The 25,220-nt window shown below is 40.4% G+C and overlaps 1 protein-coding gene across 1 annotated transcript in view; it reads left to right on the top strand.

The window, feature by feature from the left end:
- The window catches only part of DOCK3 (dedicator of cytokinesis 3), a 409,824-nt gene that overhangs the window by 305,715 nt on the left and 78,889 nt on the right, over positions 1-25,220 (top strand). Inside the window, exons 19-31 of the mRNA XM_072612190.1 lie at positions 1,032-1,129; positions 3,682-3,765; positions 4,043-4,143; positions 5,087-5,168; positions 7,133-7,303; positions 10,397-10,589; positions 12,361-12,488; positions 15,267-15,413; positions 18,160-18,258; positions 19,736-19,830; positions 22,465-22,540; positions 22,951-23,051; positions 23,318-23,376. Coding sequence (XP_072468291.1) covers positions 1,032-1,129; positions 3,682-3,765; positions 4,043-4,143; positions 5,087-5,168; positions 7,133-7,303; positions 10,397-10,589; positions 12,361-12,488; positions 15,267-15,413; positions 18,160-18,258; positions 19,736-19,830; positions 22,465-22,540; positions 22,951-23,051; positions 23,318-23,376 — 1,434 coding nt within the window. The remainder of the gene's footprint in view (positions 1-1,031; positions 1,130-3,681; positions 3,766-4,042; positions 4,144-5,086; positions 5,169-7,132; positions 7,304-10,396; positions 10,590-12,360; positions 12,489-15,266; positions 15,414-18,159; positions 18,259-19,735; positions 19,831-22,464; positions 22,541-22,950; positions 23,052-23,317; positions 23,377-25,220) is intronic.

Raw genomic sequence — 25,220 nt, 5'->3', positions numbered from 1 at the left:
CATTAAGTAGAATTCCAAACTGGCTGAATTATTCATATGCACTCAGCCCTCAGGATGCCCTCTCAGGCACTGCCATCCCCTTTACGAAGATTTGCCTATCAAGATCTTTTGCTCATCGTGTTGGAGAAATAGAAACAAGGCTCCAAACCAGACATAGTAGTGGTATCTGAGATGTCCTTCATCTGGCTTTTCTGATTGTCACTTGTAATGTGTGGAGTAGTGAACAGTGTAATAGAACTGGAATTTGAGCAAGATTTAAAGCCCACTTCTAACATTTCAAAATGCTTTTTGTTACTTTAAATATATTTTATTGATATCTTTTGTTTTTACATCATCTGCATTTCTCAGTGTATTTCATAACATTCCATTTCCATTGTTTTGTGTCTGTTATTCCATTCACATAATTGTGGTTATTGTATATGATGTTTTCCTGGTTCTGATTATTGCACATCAATTCATAAGTCTCCTCAAATTTTCATCATTTCTTATACCACATTCCACTCATGAACCACACAACTCACTTAGTCATCCCCCAACTGCTGTTCATAGACTTTGTCTATACTTCCAGTCTGCAGAAAGTGCTACTACAAATACTTTGGTGTATATGAATCCTTTCTTCCTACCATTTGATCTCCTGGGGTGTGTGTTGTGCATAGCCTAGATCTCTGGGTAAGAGTGTAGACACTGAGCTACTTTCTTAGCATAACTCGAAGTTGCCTGGACCAATTCATAGCTCTACAAAAAGTGCGTCTGGGTTCCTATCTTTCTACAACCCCTCCAACATTGACCAGTCCCATCTTTTATCATCACTGACGATTTGTTAGATGTGATCACCTCTGACATTTACTATCTTTGTGACCACCAGCAAATCACCTAACTCTCTGAGCCCTGGCTTTCTCCTTTGTAAAGTGGGGGAAACAATGTCTATAATACCTATTTCACAACATTGTGAGACTAGAAATTCTTTAAAGTGCTGTACAAATGTCAGTTATAACTATTACCTAAAGGAGCACTGTGCTTTTGATTTGCAGTGGATCTCCTTGCTTTGCTGAAGTGGAAGGCTTATCCAGACCGGATCATGGATATTCTGGGGCGCCTTCGGCATGTCAGTGGGGAGGAAATTGTTAAGGTATTCATGTAGTCTTACCTAGAACTCTTGACTTTGCCTTTGCAATAGAGATTGTGCACATGCTGCTTGAGCAAAAGGTCTAGGAAAAAAATGTCTTTTTGTCCTTCCTGCTAATGATCATCATTAAAACTCCCTTTAAACCTCTATCAGTAGTGCCAAGATTCCAGAGGATATTGTTAGGTAAAGAGCGGGAACCTACTTGCTTTTTGGTTAAATTTGCTCTTTTTTTTAATGTGTATGCCCCCTTAATAATTTTGCTGCTTTTTGAAATCATTGTTTGAATTATTAGCTGTGCTTCCTAGAAGTCTTGTATATTTTCTTCTCAGAATAAATGCTGATAAAAACTATTGTGACCAGAGCTTAATCTGGAAAACAAGCAATCTCAGTGTTAAGAGGCTGCTTTGGATTTGTTTTACTTCCCTCCTCACCAAATACTGTCTTTCCTGCTCTGTAGCCTCCCTCTCAAAATAACTAGTTGTCTAATTATTTTTTCTTCTTTTTATTCTCAATAAAAGCTAACTAAATAGCTAGCTCAGACAGTCCCTCTTCTTTCCCTTCCACCTTGGACCCAAATAAGCTACCATGGTTTCCCTGTGAAGACAGCCACTTTTCCCAGATCACTTTGAGATTGAAGCCCTGAGGTATAATTCTCATCTCCTGGCCCAGAAAGGATCAGTAACACCATAACAAGCTACTCTTCCAGTCCAGGAATCTTTCCAGAACTCACATATAGTCTAGAATGAGTACTTGTTCTTTCTTGGCTCCAGAAATGCCCCCGCCACTCACTAAAACTGAGATGAACCTTCCTTCCTAAGAATGTGACCCTACACAATGAATTTTAATTAAAAAAAATATTTTTAATTGAAATGTTTTTAAGATTCAGGAGTTAAGTATAAAATTTGGGGTCTGAAATGCCTCCTAAAAGATCTCATTCATCACTCTCTGAATTCGGGCGTGATTGTACCTGTCAGGTTGTCATAAGAGATATTCAGGAGGTTTATATGCTTTGTTCTAGAAGGGAGTATAGAGATCCTCAAGTCCCACCCTCTCTTTTCATAAATAATGAAGACTTATACAGCGTTTCATAGGTGGTAAGAAGGAGCTCCAGATGGATCAGACCAAGATCTTTGTACTTCAAACCCAGAGCTCTTTGTATTCTGTCCAGCTGCCTCTCCCTCTGCCGGGGCAGCCTTTTACTTAGAAGGTGCCAAATTGACTCGAGAAGGTCACTTTGACCAAGCTTTTTAAAAACCACAAGAGGATGAGATTCAGTCCTGAATAGGATTTAATTCAGTCTTTTTCCAAATCAGACAGACTTTGAAAACCTGTCTTCTGCTCTAATTCTTGCTGGAGACTCATTTTGAATTTCATTTTCACCAAGTGACCAGATTGGCATAATTATTTTTAAGTTCTTATAGAATCGGAAAGAAAGTTCTTACAGAATCCTATTGGACTTCTGCCATTCCTACATACCCAATGCATATTTTTCTTTACAAGAAAATATATCAACCAATAAGTCCAGAAGGAATATTCACAAAAGAAATCTGCAGTAGGGAGTGTGTACTTTTCTCCATGGAAAGAAGCACATCTTTCCAGTAGATTTCTGTCTGGCATCATTAACTCATCTTAAACCTGCTAGAACCTATTGCCATTCTGAGATTGGGTTTGACCAGCAGAGTGTTAGCCCCATTTCATCTAATTTTGTGCTTTTTACAGGATGTATAGCACCTATCAATTATCATATTCTGCCTTGGTTGTTGGTTTTTCCTGTCTTGGAACCATAAATTCTCTAGATCAAAAAAAACCATTCTGCCCCCACTCCTGTCTTCACCTGAAACTCTTTTTTCCTAACTACTTGTTCCTCCCTGGGTCCCATATTTTTTCCAAAAAAAGCTTTTGCTATATGTATGCATAGTCTGCTGGAGTGGTATGCAATAGAAGCAGTGGGTATTATATGGCCAAGCTAGAATATATATCCTAGTTACCAAAATACTATATTTTGCATCATAAAGTTGAACTCTTTTGTATAGAAATAAATTTGCTCCCTTACAGTCTCACTTTATGCTTTAACATATTTGTCTTGACCAAGAGATTATTAACTTGTTATGAGGATATGTGAGCCAAAGAGAATTTCATCAAGATTTCAGGAAAATCTAGAGCTAATGAAGAATTCGTTGTTTCATCTTCATTTATTAATTGTTTATGTGTGCATATTTTCTGTATCTTTAGGTCTTTATCTTGTCTTAATGAACCATAAAACATTTTTATAACCAAAGAATTTAGCATTCATCCAAACAAGGGAACTGTGAGAGGACACCTCAAGAAATTTTTATTCATTGCCTTCAGATACCCAAAGACCTCTCCCACTCAAGTAATCTCCCAGCATTATTTGTGGTTAATTTTTCAATCTAACAATTTTTTAAAAATACTGGTTCTGAGTTTCTGTGAAAATTCACCCACTTAAAATACTAGGTTCTTCCTTTTCTTTGTAAGGAGTTAAATGAACTAGGGTGTTTGAAACCAATGCCCTTTGTTTCTTGGTACTCTTTCAGTTTCTGCAAGACATCTTGGACACACTGTTTGTGATTTTGGATGATAATACTGAAAAATATGGTCTCTTGGTCTTTCAGTCCCTGGTGAGTACCCAGCCCAAGGTAGGATAGAAAATGTCATCGCCAAGGTCTCTATTCTGCTCTATAGCACTGATAAGGAGGGTAGAGCTTAGGGTCTAAAGATAGAGGCCCATGGCTCTCAGAGAGACAGCTGAAATCAATTATTTATGAGTACAAGTGGATAAAATATTAATGTTTCACTATTCCTTAAATAAATCAAGAATGTCCACTCCCATCACCTTCAAGGGGTTATGTTTAACTCTCTTAATGAGTCATGGTGTTCTTCTGTAATCTCCGTCAGGTGTTCATCATTAATCTGCTTCGAGACAGCAAGTACTTCCATTTTCGGCCTGTGATGGACACATACATCCAGAAGCACTTTGCTGGAGCACTGGCATACAAGTAAGTCCCATCTGACCATCATCTATCTGCTTTTTGCTTGAGATTTTGCCTTTATGTAGAAGGGATCAAAATTCCAGTTTAGTGGCTATCAAAGGTCAGATGATATTTAATATCAAAGCTTCATGAAATAATTTCTCTATCTAACATTCTAAAATAAATGTTTCTTAAAGTATCTTGATTTCCTAAGGAAGAGGCATTTGAATTCCAGATCTAGTCCTGTCTCTGAAACTAGAATCAGAAGAGGTCAGGAACATTATTGAGTAGTCACAGGTCCGATTGTTCTTTGCCTTGAGGAAATGTTCCCAGAAGAACCACCGGAGTCCTGTGAGGATGCCTGCTCATGGAAACAATATGTCCAAAATGACCCTCCTCCAATATCCCGCATCTCACTGACTTCCCACCCCAGTATGAGAGGAACCAAGAAAAAGTCCCCCTTGCTGTGGAAGAGATACAGCAGATTGTGGATCCAATTAATAACTAGCTGCATCACAAATACACCGTTTAAATAATGTTGTCTGTCTTTGTGGAGAGGGAAAAAATAGGAAATTATGCATGCGTTGTGATTTTAGGAGGGAAGGGAAAGCTATTCCGTTCCCAAATTATCTCCCTCATGCCAGATGTGGACTTGAAATTCCACTAGGAGAGTATCCTTTCTTAAGATCAGGGAGGCTTTTCATCTTCATCTCTGAAGTTGATTTCTTGACATTTTAGTGATTAAAACTTGATTGCTAATTTTGCACCAGAATATTTTCCTAATGGCAGAAAATCCATGCCATCACACATTTATATATCACTATCACAGATCTGCCTTTTACCTCTAACCATTCACTGCAGTTGGCAAAGGATGGCCATGATCCTAAATCAAAGGTTGCCAGCCCCAGTTTTTCAAACTTTGCCACTCCGACATTAAAGGGGGATTTTCACCCACGTTTCTCCTACACAGAGAACTGATCCGTTGTTTAAAGTGGTACATGGACCGCTCAGCAGAACTTGTTCGACAGGACCACATTCAAGAGGCCATGAGGGTAAGTTTCATGCTTGCCTCTCAGAATGGGGTTGCCGCATTCAGTCCTAACTGATTCTCCTAATGATGTTCAGAAATTATCACATTTACCCTGTTGTTTTAATTCTCTTTCCAGGAGAAAAGCAAGAGGTGTTATTGTATAGGAATGTGGGTCTTGTCCCCCTATTTTCCTTAGTAAATTTTATCTTTGAGATTCTCATTTCTTTTCGTTAAAACAGTGACTCTCACAAGTGATGTAACAATTAATGTAAAGCAATATGTTAAAGGGGGACCTAATTGAGATCTGCCAGTTGGCATTATACTATGTAGAATGTATATTTTAAAATGTATATTTTTCCTGATACATTAAAAAAATGTACTTTTTTCCAGCTCATAAGCTTGAGCATAGGTACATGATCTAGCTTAATATTTTTATAGACTGTTTTTGAAAATTGAACACATTTGGCAGGTGGTTGGCCTGATACTTGCCTGACTCAGTTGTCCTTGTGGAATACATGCCATATAAGGGTATTCAGATTTTGACAAATTGTTTGATGGAGGGCTGAAATTTAAACTTGTAAAAAAATTAAAGATTAAAAATGACCAAAACTATTTGAAAACAGCCAATTCATGTTATGCTAAAATTTTCAGGGATTTTTAGATTTTTCTTTTTCCTATACTTCTTAAATGAATGACAAATATCAATAATTCCACAGCCTATATTTCAAAGTACCTTTTTGTGCATTAGGATTAATTATCAGGGTACTGCTGGTCTTGTAGGTTTTTCTTTAAGATAATTGTTTTTGTAGAAATACTTTTTGTTTGTATTTATTTCATTTCAATTTTCCAGGGTTAGAAAATAATAAGCTTTACTAGGCGTGTACAGGGCAATAGTTAAAAGACTGCTTGTAGCACATGCAGCGAAGAGTTAATCAGACTGTGACTCTAATTTAATAATCTTATGGTACAAAAAGACTTCAAGGAGATTTTTTCCCCAGATAGAGTCCCCAGTGCCAAGAGAGCTCTGTATGAGCGGCAGAACATTGAATTTTCTTTTGCTAGCACATTGACAGATAGACGGGCCGTATATAGGAACTTGAGAATAGAGTTTTCTTTTATATATTTCAATCAACTGTTCATCCTTACTTTCTTGGATGAGTTTCTTCCTGATGTCTCTTTGACTTTATCATCTGCCAAGAGTCTCAATTATCTTAGGAAAGCTGGCTTTTTATTTTTTTTGGATCAGCAAACCTGTTGTTCCATCTTTATCCTGTTCTGCAATCGGTCTTTTGCTTGTGGACATAGCTCAACATGATGGGAGATCACAAGCGCTAGCTCAGCTCCAGAAACCAATTAGAGGTCTTTATCTTTCATGCTGTTTACGAAGTATTTGTGGAAAAATAGCCGGACTGAGGAATGGAAACCCTGGGATGTGGGCTCAGCCTGCTGACAAACATCCTTGAACAAGTTATTTCATCGTGCTTTTTGTTCCCATGAGTGTAAAATAGAAACCCCACTGCTGGGCCCTAGGCTACTCTCGTGAGGAGAAGGCGATGCCTTTTCTCTTTGAAATAAAAATACTACGTAAATTCAAAGTAGGATTACCAGCATTTTTATTGGTGCTGCTTATTCCCAAACCCATTAAAAGAAATTAGCAGAAATTTAATTTTCACATGGCCCAGATTTCTTCCTTTTTCTTCTATCCAGGTATTATCAATATTAGTCCATGGTTCCATAATACTAGCACCCAAGAAAATAGTTTTAAAGCCATTTGATGAGTTCACCTATAAGAAAGAGGCAATCAGTTTTATCACCACTTTGAGAGTTGTCTTTTGGAAAATACATTATAAAAGAAAATGTAATTCTGCCCATTATAACTGTACATTGTACCAAATTTTAATTTTCTAACTCTGCTATTTTGCTACCTGGTTCCATTCCTGTCTCCCTTAATAGCTCTCATTTTCACTCTCTTTATGCTTCCCTAAGGCTTTGGAATACCTTTTCAAGTTCATTGTCCAGTCTCGGATACTTTACTCCAGAGCTACATGTGGAATGGAAGAGGAACAATTCCGATCCAGCATCCAAGAACTGTTCCAGTCTATCCGATTTGTCCTGAGCTTAGACAGCAGGAGCTCTGAAACACTCCTTTTCACACAGGTTCATTATAGTGTAGTTCTGGATGCAGATCTTGACTGATTTGTAATAATAATGGATAGTTTCCTTTGTGTTTCTACTGCTCAAATTTCTGCAGAGATTTCTGATTTGTTGTACAATGGAATATGCCCTGGTTCCCAGGTGAATAGATTTCTAGTGAGGAACTGTCAGTAGAGAAGCAGCCTTCCAACCAGAGACTCCCATTCAAGTCTCCCTTCTGACATGGACTGACTGGGTGGTTCTGGGCTGGTCATTTAATCTCCCAATACCCACAGCATCTCCCTAACAAACAAAACTTCAAAGCAATTGCCAATCTGCATTGAGAATTTCCTTATTGGATGTTCCCAATAACAAAGAAATCACAAATTCAGGTTTTTTAAATGAATACAACTTTATTCTCCCGCTTCAGTCTCTTGAGATTTAAATTGCAACTACCAGCCTTCTTTAGAGTTTTTAGAAGCATCTTGGTCATAAAAATCTTTCAGAATATATTGAATATCTGAATCCTCTTATTGATCACAGTGTGAGTTAATGGTCTCACATCAGCACATTTCAGTTCTACCAGGAGATAACTGGAAAGCCTTAGCCAAGAGGTATGGTAGCAAGGGTTAGACAACGAGTGTGTTTGCTTATTGGCAATTGTCAGAGACATCTTCTCCCTGAGTTCACTCAGTCTTTTTTTTTTTTTTTTTTTTTGCATTGCCATATCATTTCTTTTGGAGAAATAAGACTGTGGGGCTAGTTTAACAGTGGTCATGTACCACTGAAGCAAGTCTGCCAAAAATGTCAAATTGGTTTCCAACCCTCCAAAAGAAATCAAGTAGTTTTCCTCATCACCTTGGTACAGATAGCTCTATACGTGGAAATTCTGTCATATTTAATATTTTAAATGCCTGCCTTTAATTTTCTACTTGCTGCTTCATTTACCCTTGCCCCCAGTTACCACCTAGAGCCCCCAGCCTCGGAGGACAGGTAAACAGAGCTGGCAGTTGTCCCTCACAAAACAATGGAGGCAATTCAAGGTCACCATTTAATTCTGTAAGTCAGAGCTCCCTCCATACCTTTCAAGGTGGCTGAATTAAGTGACCCTTCCCCCTCCCCCAGCCCGTCTGCTCCTGCTGCTCCAACATTCCATATAGATCCGAGGCAACTGCTCCTCCTCTTAGCCAGAGAATAAGCTTTAGAAGCACACAGGAAACTGGCAAAAGCAAATTTAATTCCAAAAAATTCAGGAATGCCTTTATCCCCATCCCTGCTCTGCCAAGATAATAAGCAGAGATTCAGGCCAGTTCTGGCACTATTCTAATGCTCTGTTGGGGCTGTAACTGGCTTTCTTAGCTTCCTTTATGTCTTTGGTCTATCCATGAGATGACACAAGCATGTGTAGCACAGGAGACTCAGCCATATATTTTTCTCTCTCTCATCCCTGTGAACAAGGCACAGCAGAGCTCATACTTCCAGGGACAAAAATCTGAGCATGATGGTCCCTTGGGAATATCAATGGCTTCTTGTCCTCCTTTTTTCTTCCTATGTCTAAAACTTTCAGTGGTATAAATGGTCCTACTTCCAACTGTAAAAAGAAGTTCCCTTGTTATTGCAAGACCTTGTACGCAGCAAAGGAAAATACTATTAGATTAAGAAGATAGGTGGCCTGGACATACGGTGCCTAATGACCCTTGTGAACAAGGGCTGTCTTGACGTCCAAATCTCAGAAATCTGTAGGTCAAATTTACACATATAAATAGTTTGCCAGCCAGCCCTGTCCCTCCACAGAATAAATGTCATTCATTAGAAGCAAGGGCCTATAAGCAAGCTTCCTGGTGGCCCCATAAATCTCTCCTCTCCGTCCTTCATAGATTTGGTGTCCCTCCCTGTTCTAGTTGCCTTGGTAGTCTCAAGCCTCCTGAAGTAAAAGCTACTCTGAGTTTGGGGTTCAAATCTTAAGCCTGCCACCCTGGACCTGAGAGAGGATGAAAGGCCACCAGGCTACAAGCTGTCTGAAGAGACTAACACAAATGATCAGAGCTTTGACCATTTGGACAGATCTCTGGGATCATGATCACAATCACCTTCAGTAAAGGCAGTCTGGGGAATTTGTCAGTTGTCATGACGTAAGTCTGGGTCCTGAATGCAATGAGCATTCTTTCCACTTTCTCCAACACTAATTTAGCATGCATAGGTCACCAAAGTCACTTGGTCATGCAATAAACAGGCTCCTTGGTATAGTGGAAGGTTTGCTGGGCTGGGAATGAGAGAACCTGTGCCTTCCTCTGCAACCAGTCACTAAAAGTACTAAAATACTATGTTTTGCATCATGAAGTTGAACCCTGTGAGCCTTGACTTCTCTATTTGTGAAATAGAGATATTAGTCAGATGATTCTATCCAGCTCTGAAATTTCAGTATTTGCCCTTAACACAATCCTCTTTAGAGAATTTCATGCCTGAAAAACTCCAAACTTCTAGCTATTCTGGATTTACCCTTGAGAGAGGTGATAATTCCTTGTGAAGGAGATAATTTGCAGAGACTTCTATTTGCATAATTGAAAATAAGTTCGTTCCTCCTATAGAACTATGAAACTTTCAAGTTCAAGTCAGGCCTGGGGCCAGCAGACTCCTGAGCTGTTACATACAGAGCTGCTTCAAGCCTCTATACTGATACGGGACACTTCCCTTGGAAGGCTTATGCATCTCCAAATATGTTCAGGAATAAAACCTTGGAAATGGAGAGTTTGCCTTCCAAACAGAGGGAATCTTTTCTTACATGCCTGCTAAGTAAAAACAGTTACAAAGGCCCTAGAACTTTTTCCTAATCTTCTTCACTGGCAAAGAAATCCCTCGATGAGCCACTCAGAGGTGAGGTCTCGCTCACCTCCACTGACCAGCTCCCACTGTCCCTACTTCATATCAAGAGTGACACCATCTAGCTGGTGGCAGATGAGTCTCATGTCCCATAAGCTGCACTCTTTCTGAAACAGTGGGGAATACAAGGCCAGCGTGTCAGTCCAGCCCTTGCCTCCATAGTCTGTCATCTCTGCAAACCGACTAGCAGGACATCCAACTGGAGCTAATAATGGCAGTTTTGTTTTCTCCTTGCAGGCTGCTCTGCTGAATTCTTTCCCTGCTATCTTTGATGAGCTGCTGCAGATGTTCACTGTGCAGGAGGTTGCAGAGTTTGTGAGGGGGACTCTGGGGAGCATGCCCAGTACGGTGCACATCGGACAGTCCATGGACGTGGTGAAACTTCAATCTATCGCCCGCACAGTAGACAGCCGCCTGTTTTCCTTCTCTGGTAAATATATACAGATAGATAGATAGATAGATAGATAGATAGATAGATAGATAGATAGATAGATAGACAGACAGATATACACACAAATGAAAAGTAGCATGCTTTAAATAATTGTTATCAGAGTGACCCATGCAGTCAGAATATTTGTTCTTATCGTAATAATAAAGCTGCTGCATGCACAGATCTCATTGGTCTCCTTGGGTGATTCAATTTCCCCCAGACAGCTTCAGCCAAATAGTCTGATGGAATCTGTGCAAGTGTCAGACACGCCCCCCCCACACTTCCTCACAATTATACTAGAAATGCAATATCCTATGCCCATCTTCCTATCTAGAGCCAACTCTCCTTGGAAGTTTGAGGTTGGTACTAGTGTCATGGAGATAGCACTGTTATTTCTGAAGCATTGTTGCCATCCTATTTCATCCTCACATCAGTCTTGTGAACTAGGTACGGAACATGTTATCAACATCTTACAGATGGAAAAAATAAGGTCTACAAATGTCAGTCATGAGTGAGGGACCACGATGATCTAGCATGCAGGGCTTCTTAAGAACTAACCAGAAACCTCTGGCAATCTGGTGATGCTCCGCATGCCCTTCTCAGAACCATGTGTTGCTTACATTCACAACTGAAGGAATTTTATATTTTAGTTATAGTTTAATAAAGATGCAATTCTTTCCCATCCAGGTTCACAGACCCACTAAAATCTATTCTTGGACCCCCTAAGTCCATGGACTCTGGGTTAAAGACCTCTGATCTAGAGGAAGAAAATTTCCTGAACCTAGCTGAAGGCTCTAGATCAGGAGTAGGGAAACTGCAGCCTCAAGACCACACATATGGCCTTCTAGGTCCTTGGGGGCCTTTTGACTGAGTCCAAGTTTTATAGGACAAATCCTTTTATTAAGGGGATTTGTTCTGTGAAATTTAGGTTCAGTCAAAGGGCCACACTTGAGGACCTAGAGGGCCACATATGGCCTTGAGGCTGCAGGTTCCTCACCCCTGCTCTAGATGCTGTGTTGTACTCTGAATAAATGAGACTTGAGGTAATATGGGAAGAAAGGAAAAAGAAAGAAGTCATCTAAATTCATGAATGAGAATAAAATTTGGCAATTAGATTGTTCTGATTATCAAAGGCTTATCAAAATACAAAGGATGTACCCTCCTTTTAATTGCTGTTGAAACAGAACTTTAATATAACAGATGGAGGTGAAACTATTGTGTGCTTAGCAGCTGTAATAGAGAAGGGTTATAAGTGGATATGTATGCATGGTCACTCAGCACTCAATTGATATGAACAAATGGTAATTCACATCAAATCTTCATGTCCAGTCAATGTAGTTAAGGCCAGATGTGCTATTTAAATGGACTATTCACTATAAGATGTGCTATTAATTTAGGGGTTAGTCATTGAAATAATTTCATTCAGAAGCTCTCCCCTGACTCACCTCGTACCACTTCACTCATTATGGGCAATGTTTGAGAGTAGACAGGAAGTGGGGTGGTTCATCTATCATTTCTATTGGGAAAACAAAGGTTGGCTCACCAGAAGGAATGAGATGCTCAAAAGTATATGCTTGGCTTTCAGACTCTTCTAGAAAAAAAGTAAATTGCCTTACTCATCACCCAGCCCTAGCTCTGTTTGGAAGCTATAGAGACGAGTCACTTGTTTCTGCAAGTGTTTAGGTTTGCTTGGTTGGACAAGTGAGGCTAACGCAAAGGGCCACTTCTCTTCTGAAGATCACCTAAGGGCTCTCTGCCTCTTTTCTTGCAGAATCCAGACGCATCCTCCTCCCTGTGGTTCTTCACCATATCCACTTACACCTGAGACAACAGAAGGAACTATTGATCTGCTCAGGGATCCTCAGCAGCATTTTCTCCATCATCAAGACCAGTTCATTGGTAACGGGCTCCCTTTTCCACTGGCCTAGCTCTAGACTCTTTTTACCATGAGCAGGCATTGACCAAGAAGGGCTGATCTGTGCATAAATCATTCAGGAGAGCTTCTCTTAGTAATAAGAGGATGCTTGAGTAAATGAGCTCTGTTTATGTGTGTGTACACACATGCACACACCTTCTGGCATTTTCAGTACAGTGTGTTCTTTCTATTAAAAAAAAAACTCCACTTCTCCAAACCTCTATTAGGTCTGCACTTTCTATATTTCCTCTGCCAGTTCGGCAGCAGTTATCGATAGGACCTGAAAGTGAAGTTCCACGTTGATATTCCCTATGTATTCCCCAAAGATGGCTTCAGTGAGGTTGGATCAACTTGTTTAAGTCTTTTCTGGAAGAAAGTATCTTCCTTTGATTGTTAAGAGATCCCAGAGGTCAGAAACAAGCAGAGACATATTTAATAACCATTGAATACCTACCATGTATAGGGCAAACAGAGAATTAAAAAGACTGAAACTTGGCTCACTGGGGATTTAAGGAAACAAAAAGATGAACTAACAATCCATTAAGAATGATGCCTTCAATATAACATTTGTTCCTTTCTACCTTTCCCTGTCTCTCCTTTCTTTTTTTCCTCCCTCCCTCCCTCCCTTCCTTCTTTCTTTCAAAACCTAAAGCAGGAGATTGTGTTCAATACTACCACAGCTATAGGTAATTATATTATTTTATTAAACCAAGAGAAGCTTGATGGAAAGATCACACTTTAAATGAAAGTTCTCTGCATGGAAAGTGTGATATATTGGACCAAGCCCACGGGAGGGCCCTAGAGAAGATATTGAGGCAGAAGCGGAATGAGGAAGCAAAAAGGATTTGAAGGGGATGTACAGGGTTTGAGCAGCTGGGAGTAAGAGAAGGCAAAGGTGATTCAGAGAGGTGCAGGATGTTGGGGAGGGACTTCAGACTCAGCCTAAGTAGCATGAGTGTTACCTGGAAATTGAGAAGGGAAATTCTAGGGCAGGAGACGGCAAAGCCTTTAATGGGGAGGAGGAAGAGGAAGAAGAAGAAGAAGAAGGAGAAGGAGGAGGAGGAGGAGAAGAAGGAGAAGAAGGAAGAGGAGGAGGAGGAGGAGGGGAAGAAAAGGAAGAAGAAGAAGAAGAAGAAGAAGAAGAGAGGAGAGGAGAGGAGAGGAAGAAGAAGAAATGTAATTATGAAGAAAAAATGAAGAAAGGAGAGAGAGAAAAAATAATTCATGAGTCTTAGGTCACTTAGGACTGCTATAGGAGGTTTTCAGAATGAGGGTGATCATATTGATAGGCAAGAATTCATTCAATAGTTATTGAGTGTATGCCATGTGCAGAGCACAGTGCTGGACACTGGAGAAAATGGTGACTTCAGCTAAGACATAGTTTTTGCCTTTATGAGAAGTGTAAAGTTTAGTAAGATGATGTGTAGACCTGTAGTAGCAGAGAAGATTCTAAGGGACAAGGAGATCTATCTAGCTGAGAAGTGACAAGATTCTATGTGTCAAATTTTTTCAATATTAACAATAGAAGTGAAGATTAAATGGGAGAGAACTAGAGGATTAAAGATGATTCCAATACTCAGAATATAGGGAAATGGAAAAATGCTTAGTGGGCTCTTGAGAAGAAAGGCTATTTATGCCATCTTTCCCAAGGTTAACTTGAAGTGATGATGAGCATTCAAGGAAGGAATTTGTAGAAATAAAAGACATAGATATGGATAATGAAATACAAGGAAGGGAGATAGAAAAGCAGAGATGTGACCAATTCATACCAATTAGTCAAGCAAGTAAACATTTAGTAAGCACCTACTATGTGCTAGACACTGCACTAGATGTTGGCGATAGAGAACCAAAATGGAAACTCTCCGTACATTTGGGTAGCTCATATTCTGCTGAGGAAAACAACATAAACACATGTAGACAAAAAGTAGAAACAGACTGATTCGAGTAGGGGACTGAAGGTGGATAGGTTTCATGTAGAAGGTGGTATTTGTTCTGACTCTTGAAGGAAGCTAGAGATTCTAAGTTGAGTTGAGAAGGGGGTGCATTCTAGGTATGTTCTAAGAGCTAGAACAAAGCACAGTAATGGAGTGAAATGCAGTTTTAAAAAAAAGCCCCCTTTGACTGGTCCTTAGAAGTGTGTGGGAGGAAGTAATTCGAAATGAGCCTAAAGGATAGATTGGGTTGGGAGAGATTTCAGTTACCAAACAGGTTTGTAAGTATAAGCAGAGAGTTGCAAATGGTTGGGATATCCCAAGGAGAAAATGTAGAGAGAAAAGACCTGAAAGGGACCTGTATGTTTCAATGCTTGTTAGTGATAAATTTGCCTCGATTCTACACCTAAACAGTCATTGTTTTGCTAGGTAGAGGATGACCTGATCATTTGCATTTTGCTTTATTCATTGTTTAAAGACTGTCATAGCTTTTCTTCCAGGGAAACCAATGTAGGTGTTAAAATCAGACTTTTGCTTTCCCACTATGGTAACCAGACCTGTCTGTAACTCAGCCTTGTTTGATGAGCGAAGACAAGGCTGCACTGAGATTGCCTTCCGTGTGAATGCTCTGCTAAACATCTGAGGGGGTTCTCCCCTTATCTCCTAGTTTTTCCAGGTCTATTGGCCATTAGCTCTAACACAGCTGCAGTGCAGGTGTGGAAGATCCCAGCCTGAGGACATGCCTAACATGACCACCTTCGTAAGTGCTGCCAGCTGGGCTTGCTCCATCTGCTCCGTGCTAACAGTTTGCTTTCTTGCTGCTTGCTCCAGGAAGCAGATGTAGTGGAGGAGGTTGAAATGATGGTGGAGAGCCTCTTGGATGTGCTCTTGCAGACTCTGCTCACTATCATGAGTAAATCGCAGTCTCAGGAGGCGGTAAGAGGGCAGCGGTGCCCGCAGTGCACAGCCGAAATCACTGTTAGTAACTAACAATCAGGTTCTATTGCCTGCTTTTCTAACCTGTACTTCCTTCACCCAACCCCGATCACCACCCACCTTCATGCCATGCCCATCTCTCCTGCATGATTGATCAGAGCATGACTCCTTTCCTTCTTGAGTCACATGACATGTCTTTATTCTGAAAACCAGTCGCAGTTTCAGGTTTGTGCCTCGCTAAAAAAGAGGCAAGAATGAATTGATTGTAGAAAAAGCTCTCTTGATTTTCCTAATGCTCTCTGGCATTGGCCTTTGGATCAGATATTTTCCAAGGTATGGAAACAGTTAGGAAAGATTCCCATGCACCATGCTGAGAAGGATGAGAAAAAAATCCCTTTCTAATCTGCTACTGAATGTCATCATAGAATACTAAATTAGCGTTAAGTCTGCATCATGTGCAAGAGAAAATGACTCTCAATCATAATATGCCTGTGGGAAGCTTTATGGCTTCTGTCTGCAGTGTCCATCACTAGACTTCAAGCATCAGAGATTTAGGCAAAGACATAATGATGAGATAGAAAAATCCTATTACTAGAAAACCGTAGACATGCAGATATGATTTAGCACAAAAACAGGGGAGACTAGTATTTCAGGAGTACAGAAACAGTTGCCTGGCTTCCCAAATGGAGGCAGGACCTGGCACTACGGAGCTCCAGAATGGACATTTGAGCCCTGATGCTATGAGCAGGAAGAAATAGCATTACTGGAAACCTCTTTTTAAAAAAAAGTCTTCTATTTGGCAGATGGGGATTAAAATTAATCTCTTGAATTAAATCCTCTGTGGGAAAAAGCTAAACTCTAAGCATTCCAGGGAAAGAGAAGAGAGTTTGGGGAATAGAAAAAGGCAGAGAGAAAAGCAGCATCAGCCTTATGCAACTAGGCACTGTGCCTGCAACTTGTGTGTGCCTGCTGTAAAAGGGTCCTGCAATGTGCTAAGGGACCCGCATTTGGAAGCTCTCTACTTTAGAGGAATCCTATAAATAAACATATGCACAAAGAGGGAAAGTGAGGAGCATAGACTGTGGGTATTAATTATAAACACTAAAGTTCCTAATATATGCGATTCTTTATGTTTAATAGAATTTAACCCATCAGAGGGAAAGGAAGAAAAGGAGAACGGAATAAGCATGTAGATTGCCTACTGTGTGCCAGGCACCAGAATGCTGAGCACTTTTTACAAATATGATTTCATTTGAGATAAGTCTAGATCCGTGATTTCATGGATGGAGGAAACTCCCTACACGAGTATAAATCTGCGCCGCTGGCTGCATTCATAGAGAGCTTCCTAGGACACGAAGAGCTTAAGTGACTTTTTGACTGTTCATACGTTTCAGTCGTGTCCAACTCTTTGTGACCCCACTTGGGGTTTTCTTGGAAAAGATTGTAGATTGGTTTGCCGTTTCCTTCTCCAGCTCATTTCACAGATGAGGAAACTGAGGCAAACATGGTGAAGTGACTTTCCCAAGGGTGGCGCAGATGGTAAATACATGAGGTCAGATGAATTTTCCTGTCTCCAGACCAGGCACTCTGTGCACCATGGTGCCACCTAGCTGCATTATGCAAAGTGAACAAATAGTATGTGTCAGTCAGGACTTGGCTCTGAAGCCGACTCTGTATCCACTGTTCCTTCAACCTTAACCAGCACATCACATATGTAATCATTTAAGTTCTTCAGAAAAGATCATTGTATCTGAATATTGAATTGAGGTCCGATTCCTGGGGTTTTAAGAATACTAAAAAACTACCCAGTGAAGCCATTTCCCACAGGCTTTTCAGGACTGACATCTTTCTGGCTACTTCACTCATTCAGTGCCCCAGCCCAGAGTTGCCGTTACTTTGGCACTGGGGTTCTGCTGTGAGCTTTATTTGACTTGAAGAAGTTTTAAGGACTCTAATTTTTATCCCTAAATTCTGCTGCCTTCCGCACAACAGAGCTTCCTTATTTATCCCCAGTTTGGGATCCCTCAGGGTTCCTACTTTCTAAATGTTCTGCGTGGTTCCTTTTCCTAATTGCTTCCTAGCCCTTTAATCCTTGCACATTCAGCCTCAGGAAACCCATGGAGCCACAAACGGCCTCTAAGATCTGAGTCCTCTGTGGGAAATTTTGCTTCACAGAGGCAGGAGGAGAATTTTTGCCAGAAGGGAAGTTACTGTCAACTAAAAAACATAGTATATCTGCTAACTGTAAAAAAGGTCATCAGCCTCTCACCTTGAGATGCTTCCTCATTATGGGATGTTATTTTTCAATGGTCCCATGTCCAACCTTGTTGATGTTGTGGTAAATGCCCTGTTTTGAGCAGACCTGGCCTTCTTTACCAGACAACAAAACTCACTTCAAGTCTGGTTTTGTTGTTCAGTTGTCTCAGTTACGTCTGACTCTTCATGTCCCCATTTGGGGTTTTCTTGGCACAGACACAGGGGTGGTTCCTTCTCCAGCTCATTTTACAAAGGAGGAAACTGGGGCAAACAGGGTTAAGCGGCTTGCCCAGGGCCACAGAGTAAGTGTCTGCGGCCAGATTTGAGCTCAGGAAGATGTCCCCGACTCCAGGCCCAGTGTTCTATCCACTCTACCATCTAGCTACCACTAAAGCTGGATAGTTTTCACCATCTTTCCATGGACATTGGGGCCATTTCAAACCTATCCCTTTTTCCTCGACCCGGGTGGACTTTGGGGAAATAATCCTTGCAATTGTCTGTGCTAAGTGTGTACATTCCTATTGTTTGACAGGGGGAGTATGTGTCCTGCCTCCTGTCCCTGCTCCGTCAGATGTCAGACACACATTTCCAACATTTACTGGACAACTTTCAGAGCAAGGACGAGCTAAAGGTAGGAGGACGCGTGATACTACAGTACAGGTGTGCTAGGTTGTCGTACATTAAAGTCTGCTAAGGGCAAAGTAATAGACCACTGGCTCTGGCTTCCTGCTTTTAGGGAGGAGATTAGTATTTCAAAGAAATAAGTGAAGTAGGGTTGTTGAGGAGATACAGATATCCAGCCTTTCTCCGGAGCTGGAATTATAGGCTTTTTCAAACTGCAGGTTGTCAAATTCTCCCCAGTGATAACTGACCAATTTAATAGAATAATTTCCCTTCATTAATACACAATTCCAAGAAGATGTCAGGAGCAGGAAAGTGGCCATTGCTACATTAACCTGTTACCCTTTATGTGACTGCAGCAACTTGGGTTGTGACACTAGAGCAGGAAGCACAAAGAACCAAGTGAGAGTATTCCAGAATACTTCTCCAAGTACAACATGGTGGCATGTTTGCCATTATCCAGCTGGATAGCCACCGAAATTCGTTAGCCTTCTCATACTGTTAATTACTCACACTTTGCCACATTCCTCACCTGTCCTCTAAGGAGATCTCTGTTTAATGCAGAGTCCCTGGCATCAAGGCTCCAGTTGCTGTAGGAGCATTCCCTGGTCTTGACTTGGAGTTTGAAGAATATGTGTCTGTGGCAATGCTCACTGCACGGACGTCCATGTTGTTGTTAAGCTGTCCTTCAGTCATGTCCCACTCTTCATGACACCATTGGAGATTTTCTTGGTAAAGATAGTAGAGTGGTTTGCCATTTCCTTCTCCAATTCATTTTACAAATGAGGAGACTGAGGCAAACAGGATTAAGTAACTTGCTTAGAGGTCACACAGCTAGTAAGTGTCTGAGGCCATATTTGAATTTATGAAGAGGAATTCTCCTGATTCCAAGCTCAGTGCTCTATCCACTGCACTATCTACCTGCCCCAAGGATACCCATATGGGCTGTGTTTCCCTAAACTAATATGGAGAGAGCCAGTTCCCTGATTTACAATGTCAAGAAAAGAAATAGAAACCTATTGATAAGTTCCTAACCTGAAATAAAGGTTTATAACTTTATTTCTGGTGAAGCATTCTAAGGCTTAGGTTAACATGGCAAAAAGGAGAAACAGTTGCAGCATAATGTATAACCCAGAGACAGCTCACTAGCAGATGGACAGAGGAGACAGGCTCATTCCACTTGTATTGCTGCCAGACCCTTTCTTTCTCCTATCAGTAGACTTTTGGGCATTAAGCTAAGCTTGCATGGTACTGCTCATGACCTGACCAATACCATGATCATGCCTTCTTACAGGTCTTTGGTCACACTTAGATCCATTGGAAGCCCCCAAGCCACCTACCCTGAAGTTAGTAGACACCCAGAATTCAAGAAGGACAAAATGACTCTAGGTGGTGATGACCCATCATTGACTCTGCGAGAGTCCAAGGAAACAGGGGAGATGTGTTGATACTGATGATCCTTGTGTTGTGTCCTTCTTCTATGCCAGGAGTTCCTGCTTAAGATCTTCTGTGTATTTCGGAACCTGATGAAGATGAGTGTCTTTCCTCGGGACTGGATGGTGATGAGGCTACTCACAAGCAAGTGAGTGTCAGTGGGCCGTTCACCCTGATCATGCTTATTGATGGATAGAGGCTTAGATGAGGACTGAGTGAGTTCCTAGCATCAGTGGCAACAATGCCTGTCCAACTACCAAACCCTGCTAAGAGAGAAACGTGAGTGAAATAGGATCAGGCTGGTCAAGGAGGAGTAGACAGTGGGGGAGAGGGGCGGTTTAAGAAGGCAGCAACTTTACTAACTGAAGCTAAGCCCTAAAAAGTAGCAGTGAGAGGTCTTTTTTTTGAGAGTGGATGAAAGACAATAATCCCCTGGCATATTTTTCTTTACTAGATTTTGTTTGATTTAATTTAACAGACATTTAAATGTTCAGTGAGGTGGCATAATAGATAGAGCACCCAATCTGGAGTCAGAAGGACTCATCTTCCTAAGTTCAAATCTGGCCTCAGGCACTTACTAACTGTATGATCCTGCGTAAGCCTGTTTCCCTCCATTTCTTCATCTATAAAATGAGCTGGAGAAGGAAACAGCAAACGACTCCAGCATCTTTGCCAAGAAAACCCAAAGTGAGGTCATGAAGTTGGGCATGACTGAAAAATGACTGGAACCACAACAAATACTCAGTCCGAGCTTTTATTGAGCACCTACTATATGCAGCATTTCCCTAACAGAGTGTTTAACATTTAGCACTCAGTTACCAACCATATTATATATAGTCTCTAAAATTAGAAATTTCCCAGCCATCAAACTGCCTGTCACTCCCAGCTTTTAACATTTCCATTTCCATAGATGGGTCAAGGAAACAGGTATCTGAAACTGGCGAGGAGGAGTGTGCACTGAGATTGGCCTTAAATGCTAATGTCAATTATCTTTAGAGAAATAGCTGTGGCACTAAAACATACTATCAGTGATAGGAAGAAAAAAATCACTGGACCAGGAGTTAAAATACCTCAGTTCAAGTTGATTCAATTCGACAGGCATTGATAGAATGTCCGCTATGTTCTGGGCCCTGTACTAAGCTCTGGGGATATAAACACAAAAGTCCCTGCCCTCAAGACGCTTCCATTCTAAGTTCCATGTACTGGTATTTCTGCATTTGGAGTCAAAGGACCTGGGTTCAAGTGCCACTCTGCTACCTGCTGCCTATGGGACCTTGGACAAGTGTTTAACCTTCTCTGGGCCTCAGTTTCTTCTGCTATAAAATAAGAAAGTTGAATTAGATGATTTAAAGGTCCCTTTCACTTATAAATCCATGATCCTACTGTGAAGAATTCCTCATGTACAGATAATTTTATGCAAAATATGAACAAAAGAAGCAGAAAGTGGTTTTTGAGCTCCAGGGTCATCCACTAATCACCATGAGCCACATTATGATCTCCTTGAGCCTCCGACTCCATGCTTTTCAAATGGCAGTGATAACTCTTGTCCCATCCCCCTTACAGGATGGCTGTGAAGTTCAAAAGACAGACAAGAAAACTCCTGACAAACTGTCAGGCTGCTTGCTATGATGTGTGCTCATCACATGTGGTGACCTTGATCTGGGTACATCTGCTAAAGCCTGTACCAGAAAGGGCTTTCTTCATGTGACCTGTGGTAGCAATGTCTGCTAGGGAAACAACAAATAAAAGTCCATTTAAAAAACAAAGAAGGAGGAACAGTTGGTTACCTGGAGCTTTGAAAAGGGATGTTTTGCTGGCACTGTGTGATTTGGACGTTTGTGGTTAAGGTAAAAGAAAGTGAACAGACAATCCCCACTTGCTGCCACGGTGCATTACTATACTTTGTATCATAAAATAGTCAGGTAATGGATAATATTTTCCCATTGAAACGAAGTTTTAGTTAGGGACAGTCCTACTGACTGGGCACCATAGGGATCATGCAATTAGTCCATATTCATGTAGCACTTTAAAGCTTGCAAAAATAGTTTCCAGATATTCCATTTGATCATATTGATAGATACAACAAACAGTTTGCTCTGAAAGCAAAGTTGTGACAACTTTAAGCTTCTGCCACCATTTAAAATTGTAAAATTGTGCTCCAAGTCCTTTAAAACAAGAATCAATATGCCACAAACTCAAGTGGTCCCAATGGTAGGATTGCAGAATCACAGAATATTAGGTCTAAAATGCATCATAGCACATCTAAACATGCTCAAACTATCAATGGCCAAACTCAGATCTCAAGAGGAAAGTGACTTCCCCAAGGTCACACAGCTAGCTCATGAAAGAGCAAGGACTAATGTTGACAATGCCTGGCTTCCCATCTAGCACCCTTCCCACTGTTTCCCACTGACACCCCATAATGAAACTGATTTTCATATGCATCTTATAAATCCATCTCCTTTACCTTATGGTCCTAACTTAAACATACATGAATAATTTTTGAGAAGAATTCCCTGACTTTGCATTACATTTGCAAACCATTATGAAGTCCACCTTAAAAATGATGCTAAAATTACATTTCTTTCTGATTGTTTAAATCTATAGGATCATTCTTCAAATGTGTTAGAAAAAAATTTTTCTGCTCCTTAACCTTGTAAAAGGCTAAATTCTGGATCTCAAGAAAAAAGATGTGTTATACAATAATGTAGCCCCGATGTAGCGAACCCAACCTTTTTGCTGTCATTTGGATTTAACGAAGTTCTTTTCATTTCTCCTGCAGTATCATCGTCACTACTGTCCAATACCTATCTTCTGCACTGCACAAGAATTTCACAGACACGGACTTCGATTTTAAGGTATGTTCTCCAGTAGATCCTCACTTGCCTCTTTTAAAACCACCAGAAAACCTAAACTAAGGCTGGTTTCTCGGGTTCCTCTCTTCTCTCCTGCATCTCACTCATACCTCATGACAGAGCTGAGATGGCACCAGTGCTCCAAGCGAGGAGTGCAGCTGACGATGCCCTCTGTTGGTGTACAATATGGCACTCAGCATGTGTGTAACTTCAGGAGCTGATTCAGCATTCTTGACTACTTCCCCCGATTGGCACTGACATTTAGAAACAAAAATTTTCACCTAAAAAAAACACAATACAAAAATCAGTGCTAGATAATTATATTTTAAGTGCTTTCCTCTTACAAGGCCAGGGGGAAAAAATGCAGTCTGTGTTCAGATTGCCACATGTTTCACCTGTTTCTACTTTTTTAGGTGTGGAATTCCTATTTTAGCCTGGCAGTCCTGTTCATAAATCAACCAAGCCTCCAGCTAGAAATTGTCACTCCAGCCAAGAGGAAGAAGATTCTAGACAAGTAAGACAGTTGTCTCCTAATCTTTCATTCACCACCACAGCTCCAGATATGGTTATATTTCCATGAAAGACCTCCTTCATGTGGTCAGGGAACTTACTCTCATCCTAGAATCATCCCCAAGAAGCAAGTATAAGAATTGCAAACCATAGACGTAGCGTTCTGCAGAGCTTGGAAACAGGGCTGAAAGATTGATTTCATTGTACTGAGTGCATGGCCAGGCTGTACTTTATTACTGTAATAGATGGAATGTGTATTATCTTTCCCAGATACGGTGACATGCGAGTGATGATGGCTTATGAACTGTTCAGCATGTGGCAGAACTTAGGTAGGTCCTCACTGTGTCCGTGATCTTCGCTTCTGTGTCTTGTGCAGCCAGATTATCTAGGTAACAGAAATCATCACTCTCCCCATGTATACTGATGAAATCAAGTAGCATCCATGCCATGCCATTTACCTCTCTTTAGCCATACCATACAGAGGCTATAACAAGTATGGAATGGACAGGGAAAAAAACTAGACCTCCTTGAATGTCACTTATGAACCAAAGGAGAGTGGGCAAACAGGGTTTTTCTTAGGAATATAGTCTAGACTTTGTCTCAAAAATATCCAGCCATAATTTTTGAAAACGAAAGTCAAGAAAAAAACACAAGAAAAAAGAACATCTTTTTGTATGATCTAACAATATTAATTTTATTTTTATTTTTAGCCTTAGAGTACATCTCTAGGAACCCATCTGTCAAGGGCATATATTATGCAGCTTGTAATTTTACAGGCAATTTTTGACAAGATACAGAAATAAAATACTACTCTAGTATCTGGGACAAGAGATTCATAATTGTTTTTAATATCTTGGACCCCTTTGGCAGTCCGGTAAAGCCCATGGATCCCTTTTCAGAATAATGTTTTATTAAGTACACAAAATAAAATATAAGATTGCAAAGGAAATCAACTACATTAAAATACACATATCAAAATATATATATTTTAAAAGGTCATAGACCCTAAGATAAGAACCCCTGATGTAGGAAGCTATGAGGACACATCTGGTTCTGAGATGTAATAGCTGGGAGGGACATTCCTTCTAAGTTGCCAAACATCCTAAGCTAACAGTTAGAAAATATGTGAGTGAGAGAACTCTGCCAGGTTGGTTTCCAAGTGAAACTACTCAGTTTGTTGTTAGGTTATTAAGAATTATACACAATGTTTATTTTTTAAAGCTTCCTTTGAAATGTCTAGATTGTGTAAATATGTTATATTTATTTAAGATAATGAGAAATTAGATCCCATCTAAAAGAAATGTAAGTAACCAATTTTTTCTTTGAACATATACCAAATGACTCTGTCACCCTATTTCATCATCAATTTTGGTCACTACCATCAAACAGAAGAATTGACGGATGCAAGAAAAGAGAGTTTTGTGGGCTACCTAAGCTTTCAGATCTGTCCGTAAGGTGGATTTAACCTTTGCTTTTCATAAATTTGAGATTTCCCTCCAGAGAACTACAGTCTTTCTGTGGTTCTAATTTCTACTGCATTTTCCCAAGGTGCGATCAGAATAGTAATCTTTATATTGCCTTGATGGATGACACTGTCATCACTTTTTCACCATAAGATTGAAAGTGACCAGTTTGAGTAACAAAGGAGCTGTTGTCCTGGTGACACATCCCACCTGCTTCACCAAACAAAGTTTGCTTTCAGTGATGTACCTGGCCCCAGCACCTTAGGCTGAGTGATCACAAAACCTTCTGTTGTTCCTTAGCTGCTATAGTCACAAACCCAGTGCAGGGAAAAATTGGAAGGAACAAGATGTGAGGGAGACAATTCTGAAAAAAAAAGAAAGAAAAAGAAAAAAAGATTGATATCTTCCCTGTCTCAAGGTGAATGCCGCCAAGCAGAACATTCATCATCAGTATTCTAATTTTTGTCCATCCAACTGAATTCTTTATGATAGAAATGATTTAATACTGATGTGCAAAATGATCTTGAAATCCTCAAGAACTCAAGATGTCACTGGAGGTGCCATCATCAGGGACCATCATCAGGTCCCCTCCTAGCCATTACAGATGCAGAATCTGTAGCACTATGTTAATATGTGTTCATTGGATAAATTTTCAAAATATACTGTTTACCAGACTTTTCAGTGCACAGTTTAACCTCAAAAGTTTCATC

Source organism: Notamacropus eugenii, chromosome 1 (genome assembly GCF_028372415.1).
Source record: "Notamacropus eugenii isolate mMacEug1 chromosome 1, mMacEug1.pri_v2, whole genome shotgun sequence".
NCBI classification, from domain to species: domain Eukaryota; kingdom Metazoa; phylum Chordata; class Mammalia; order Diprotodontia; family Macropodidae; genus Notamacropus; species Notamacropus eugenii.
Note: the sequence above shows the minus strand (reverse complement) of the source record. Positions and strands in the feature narration are given on the sequence as shown.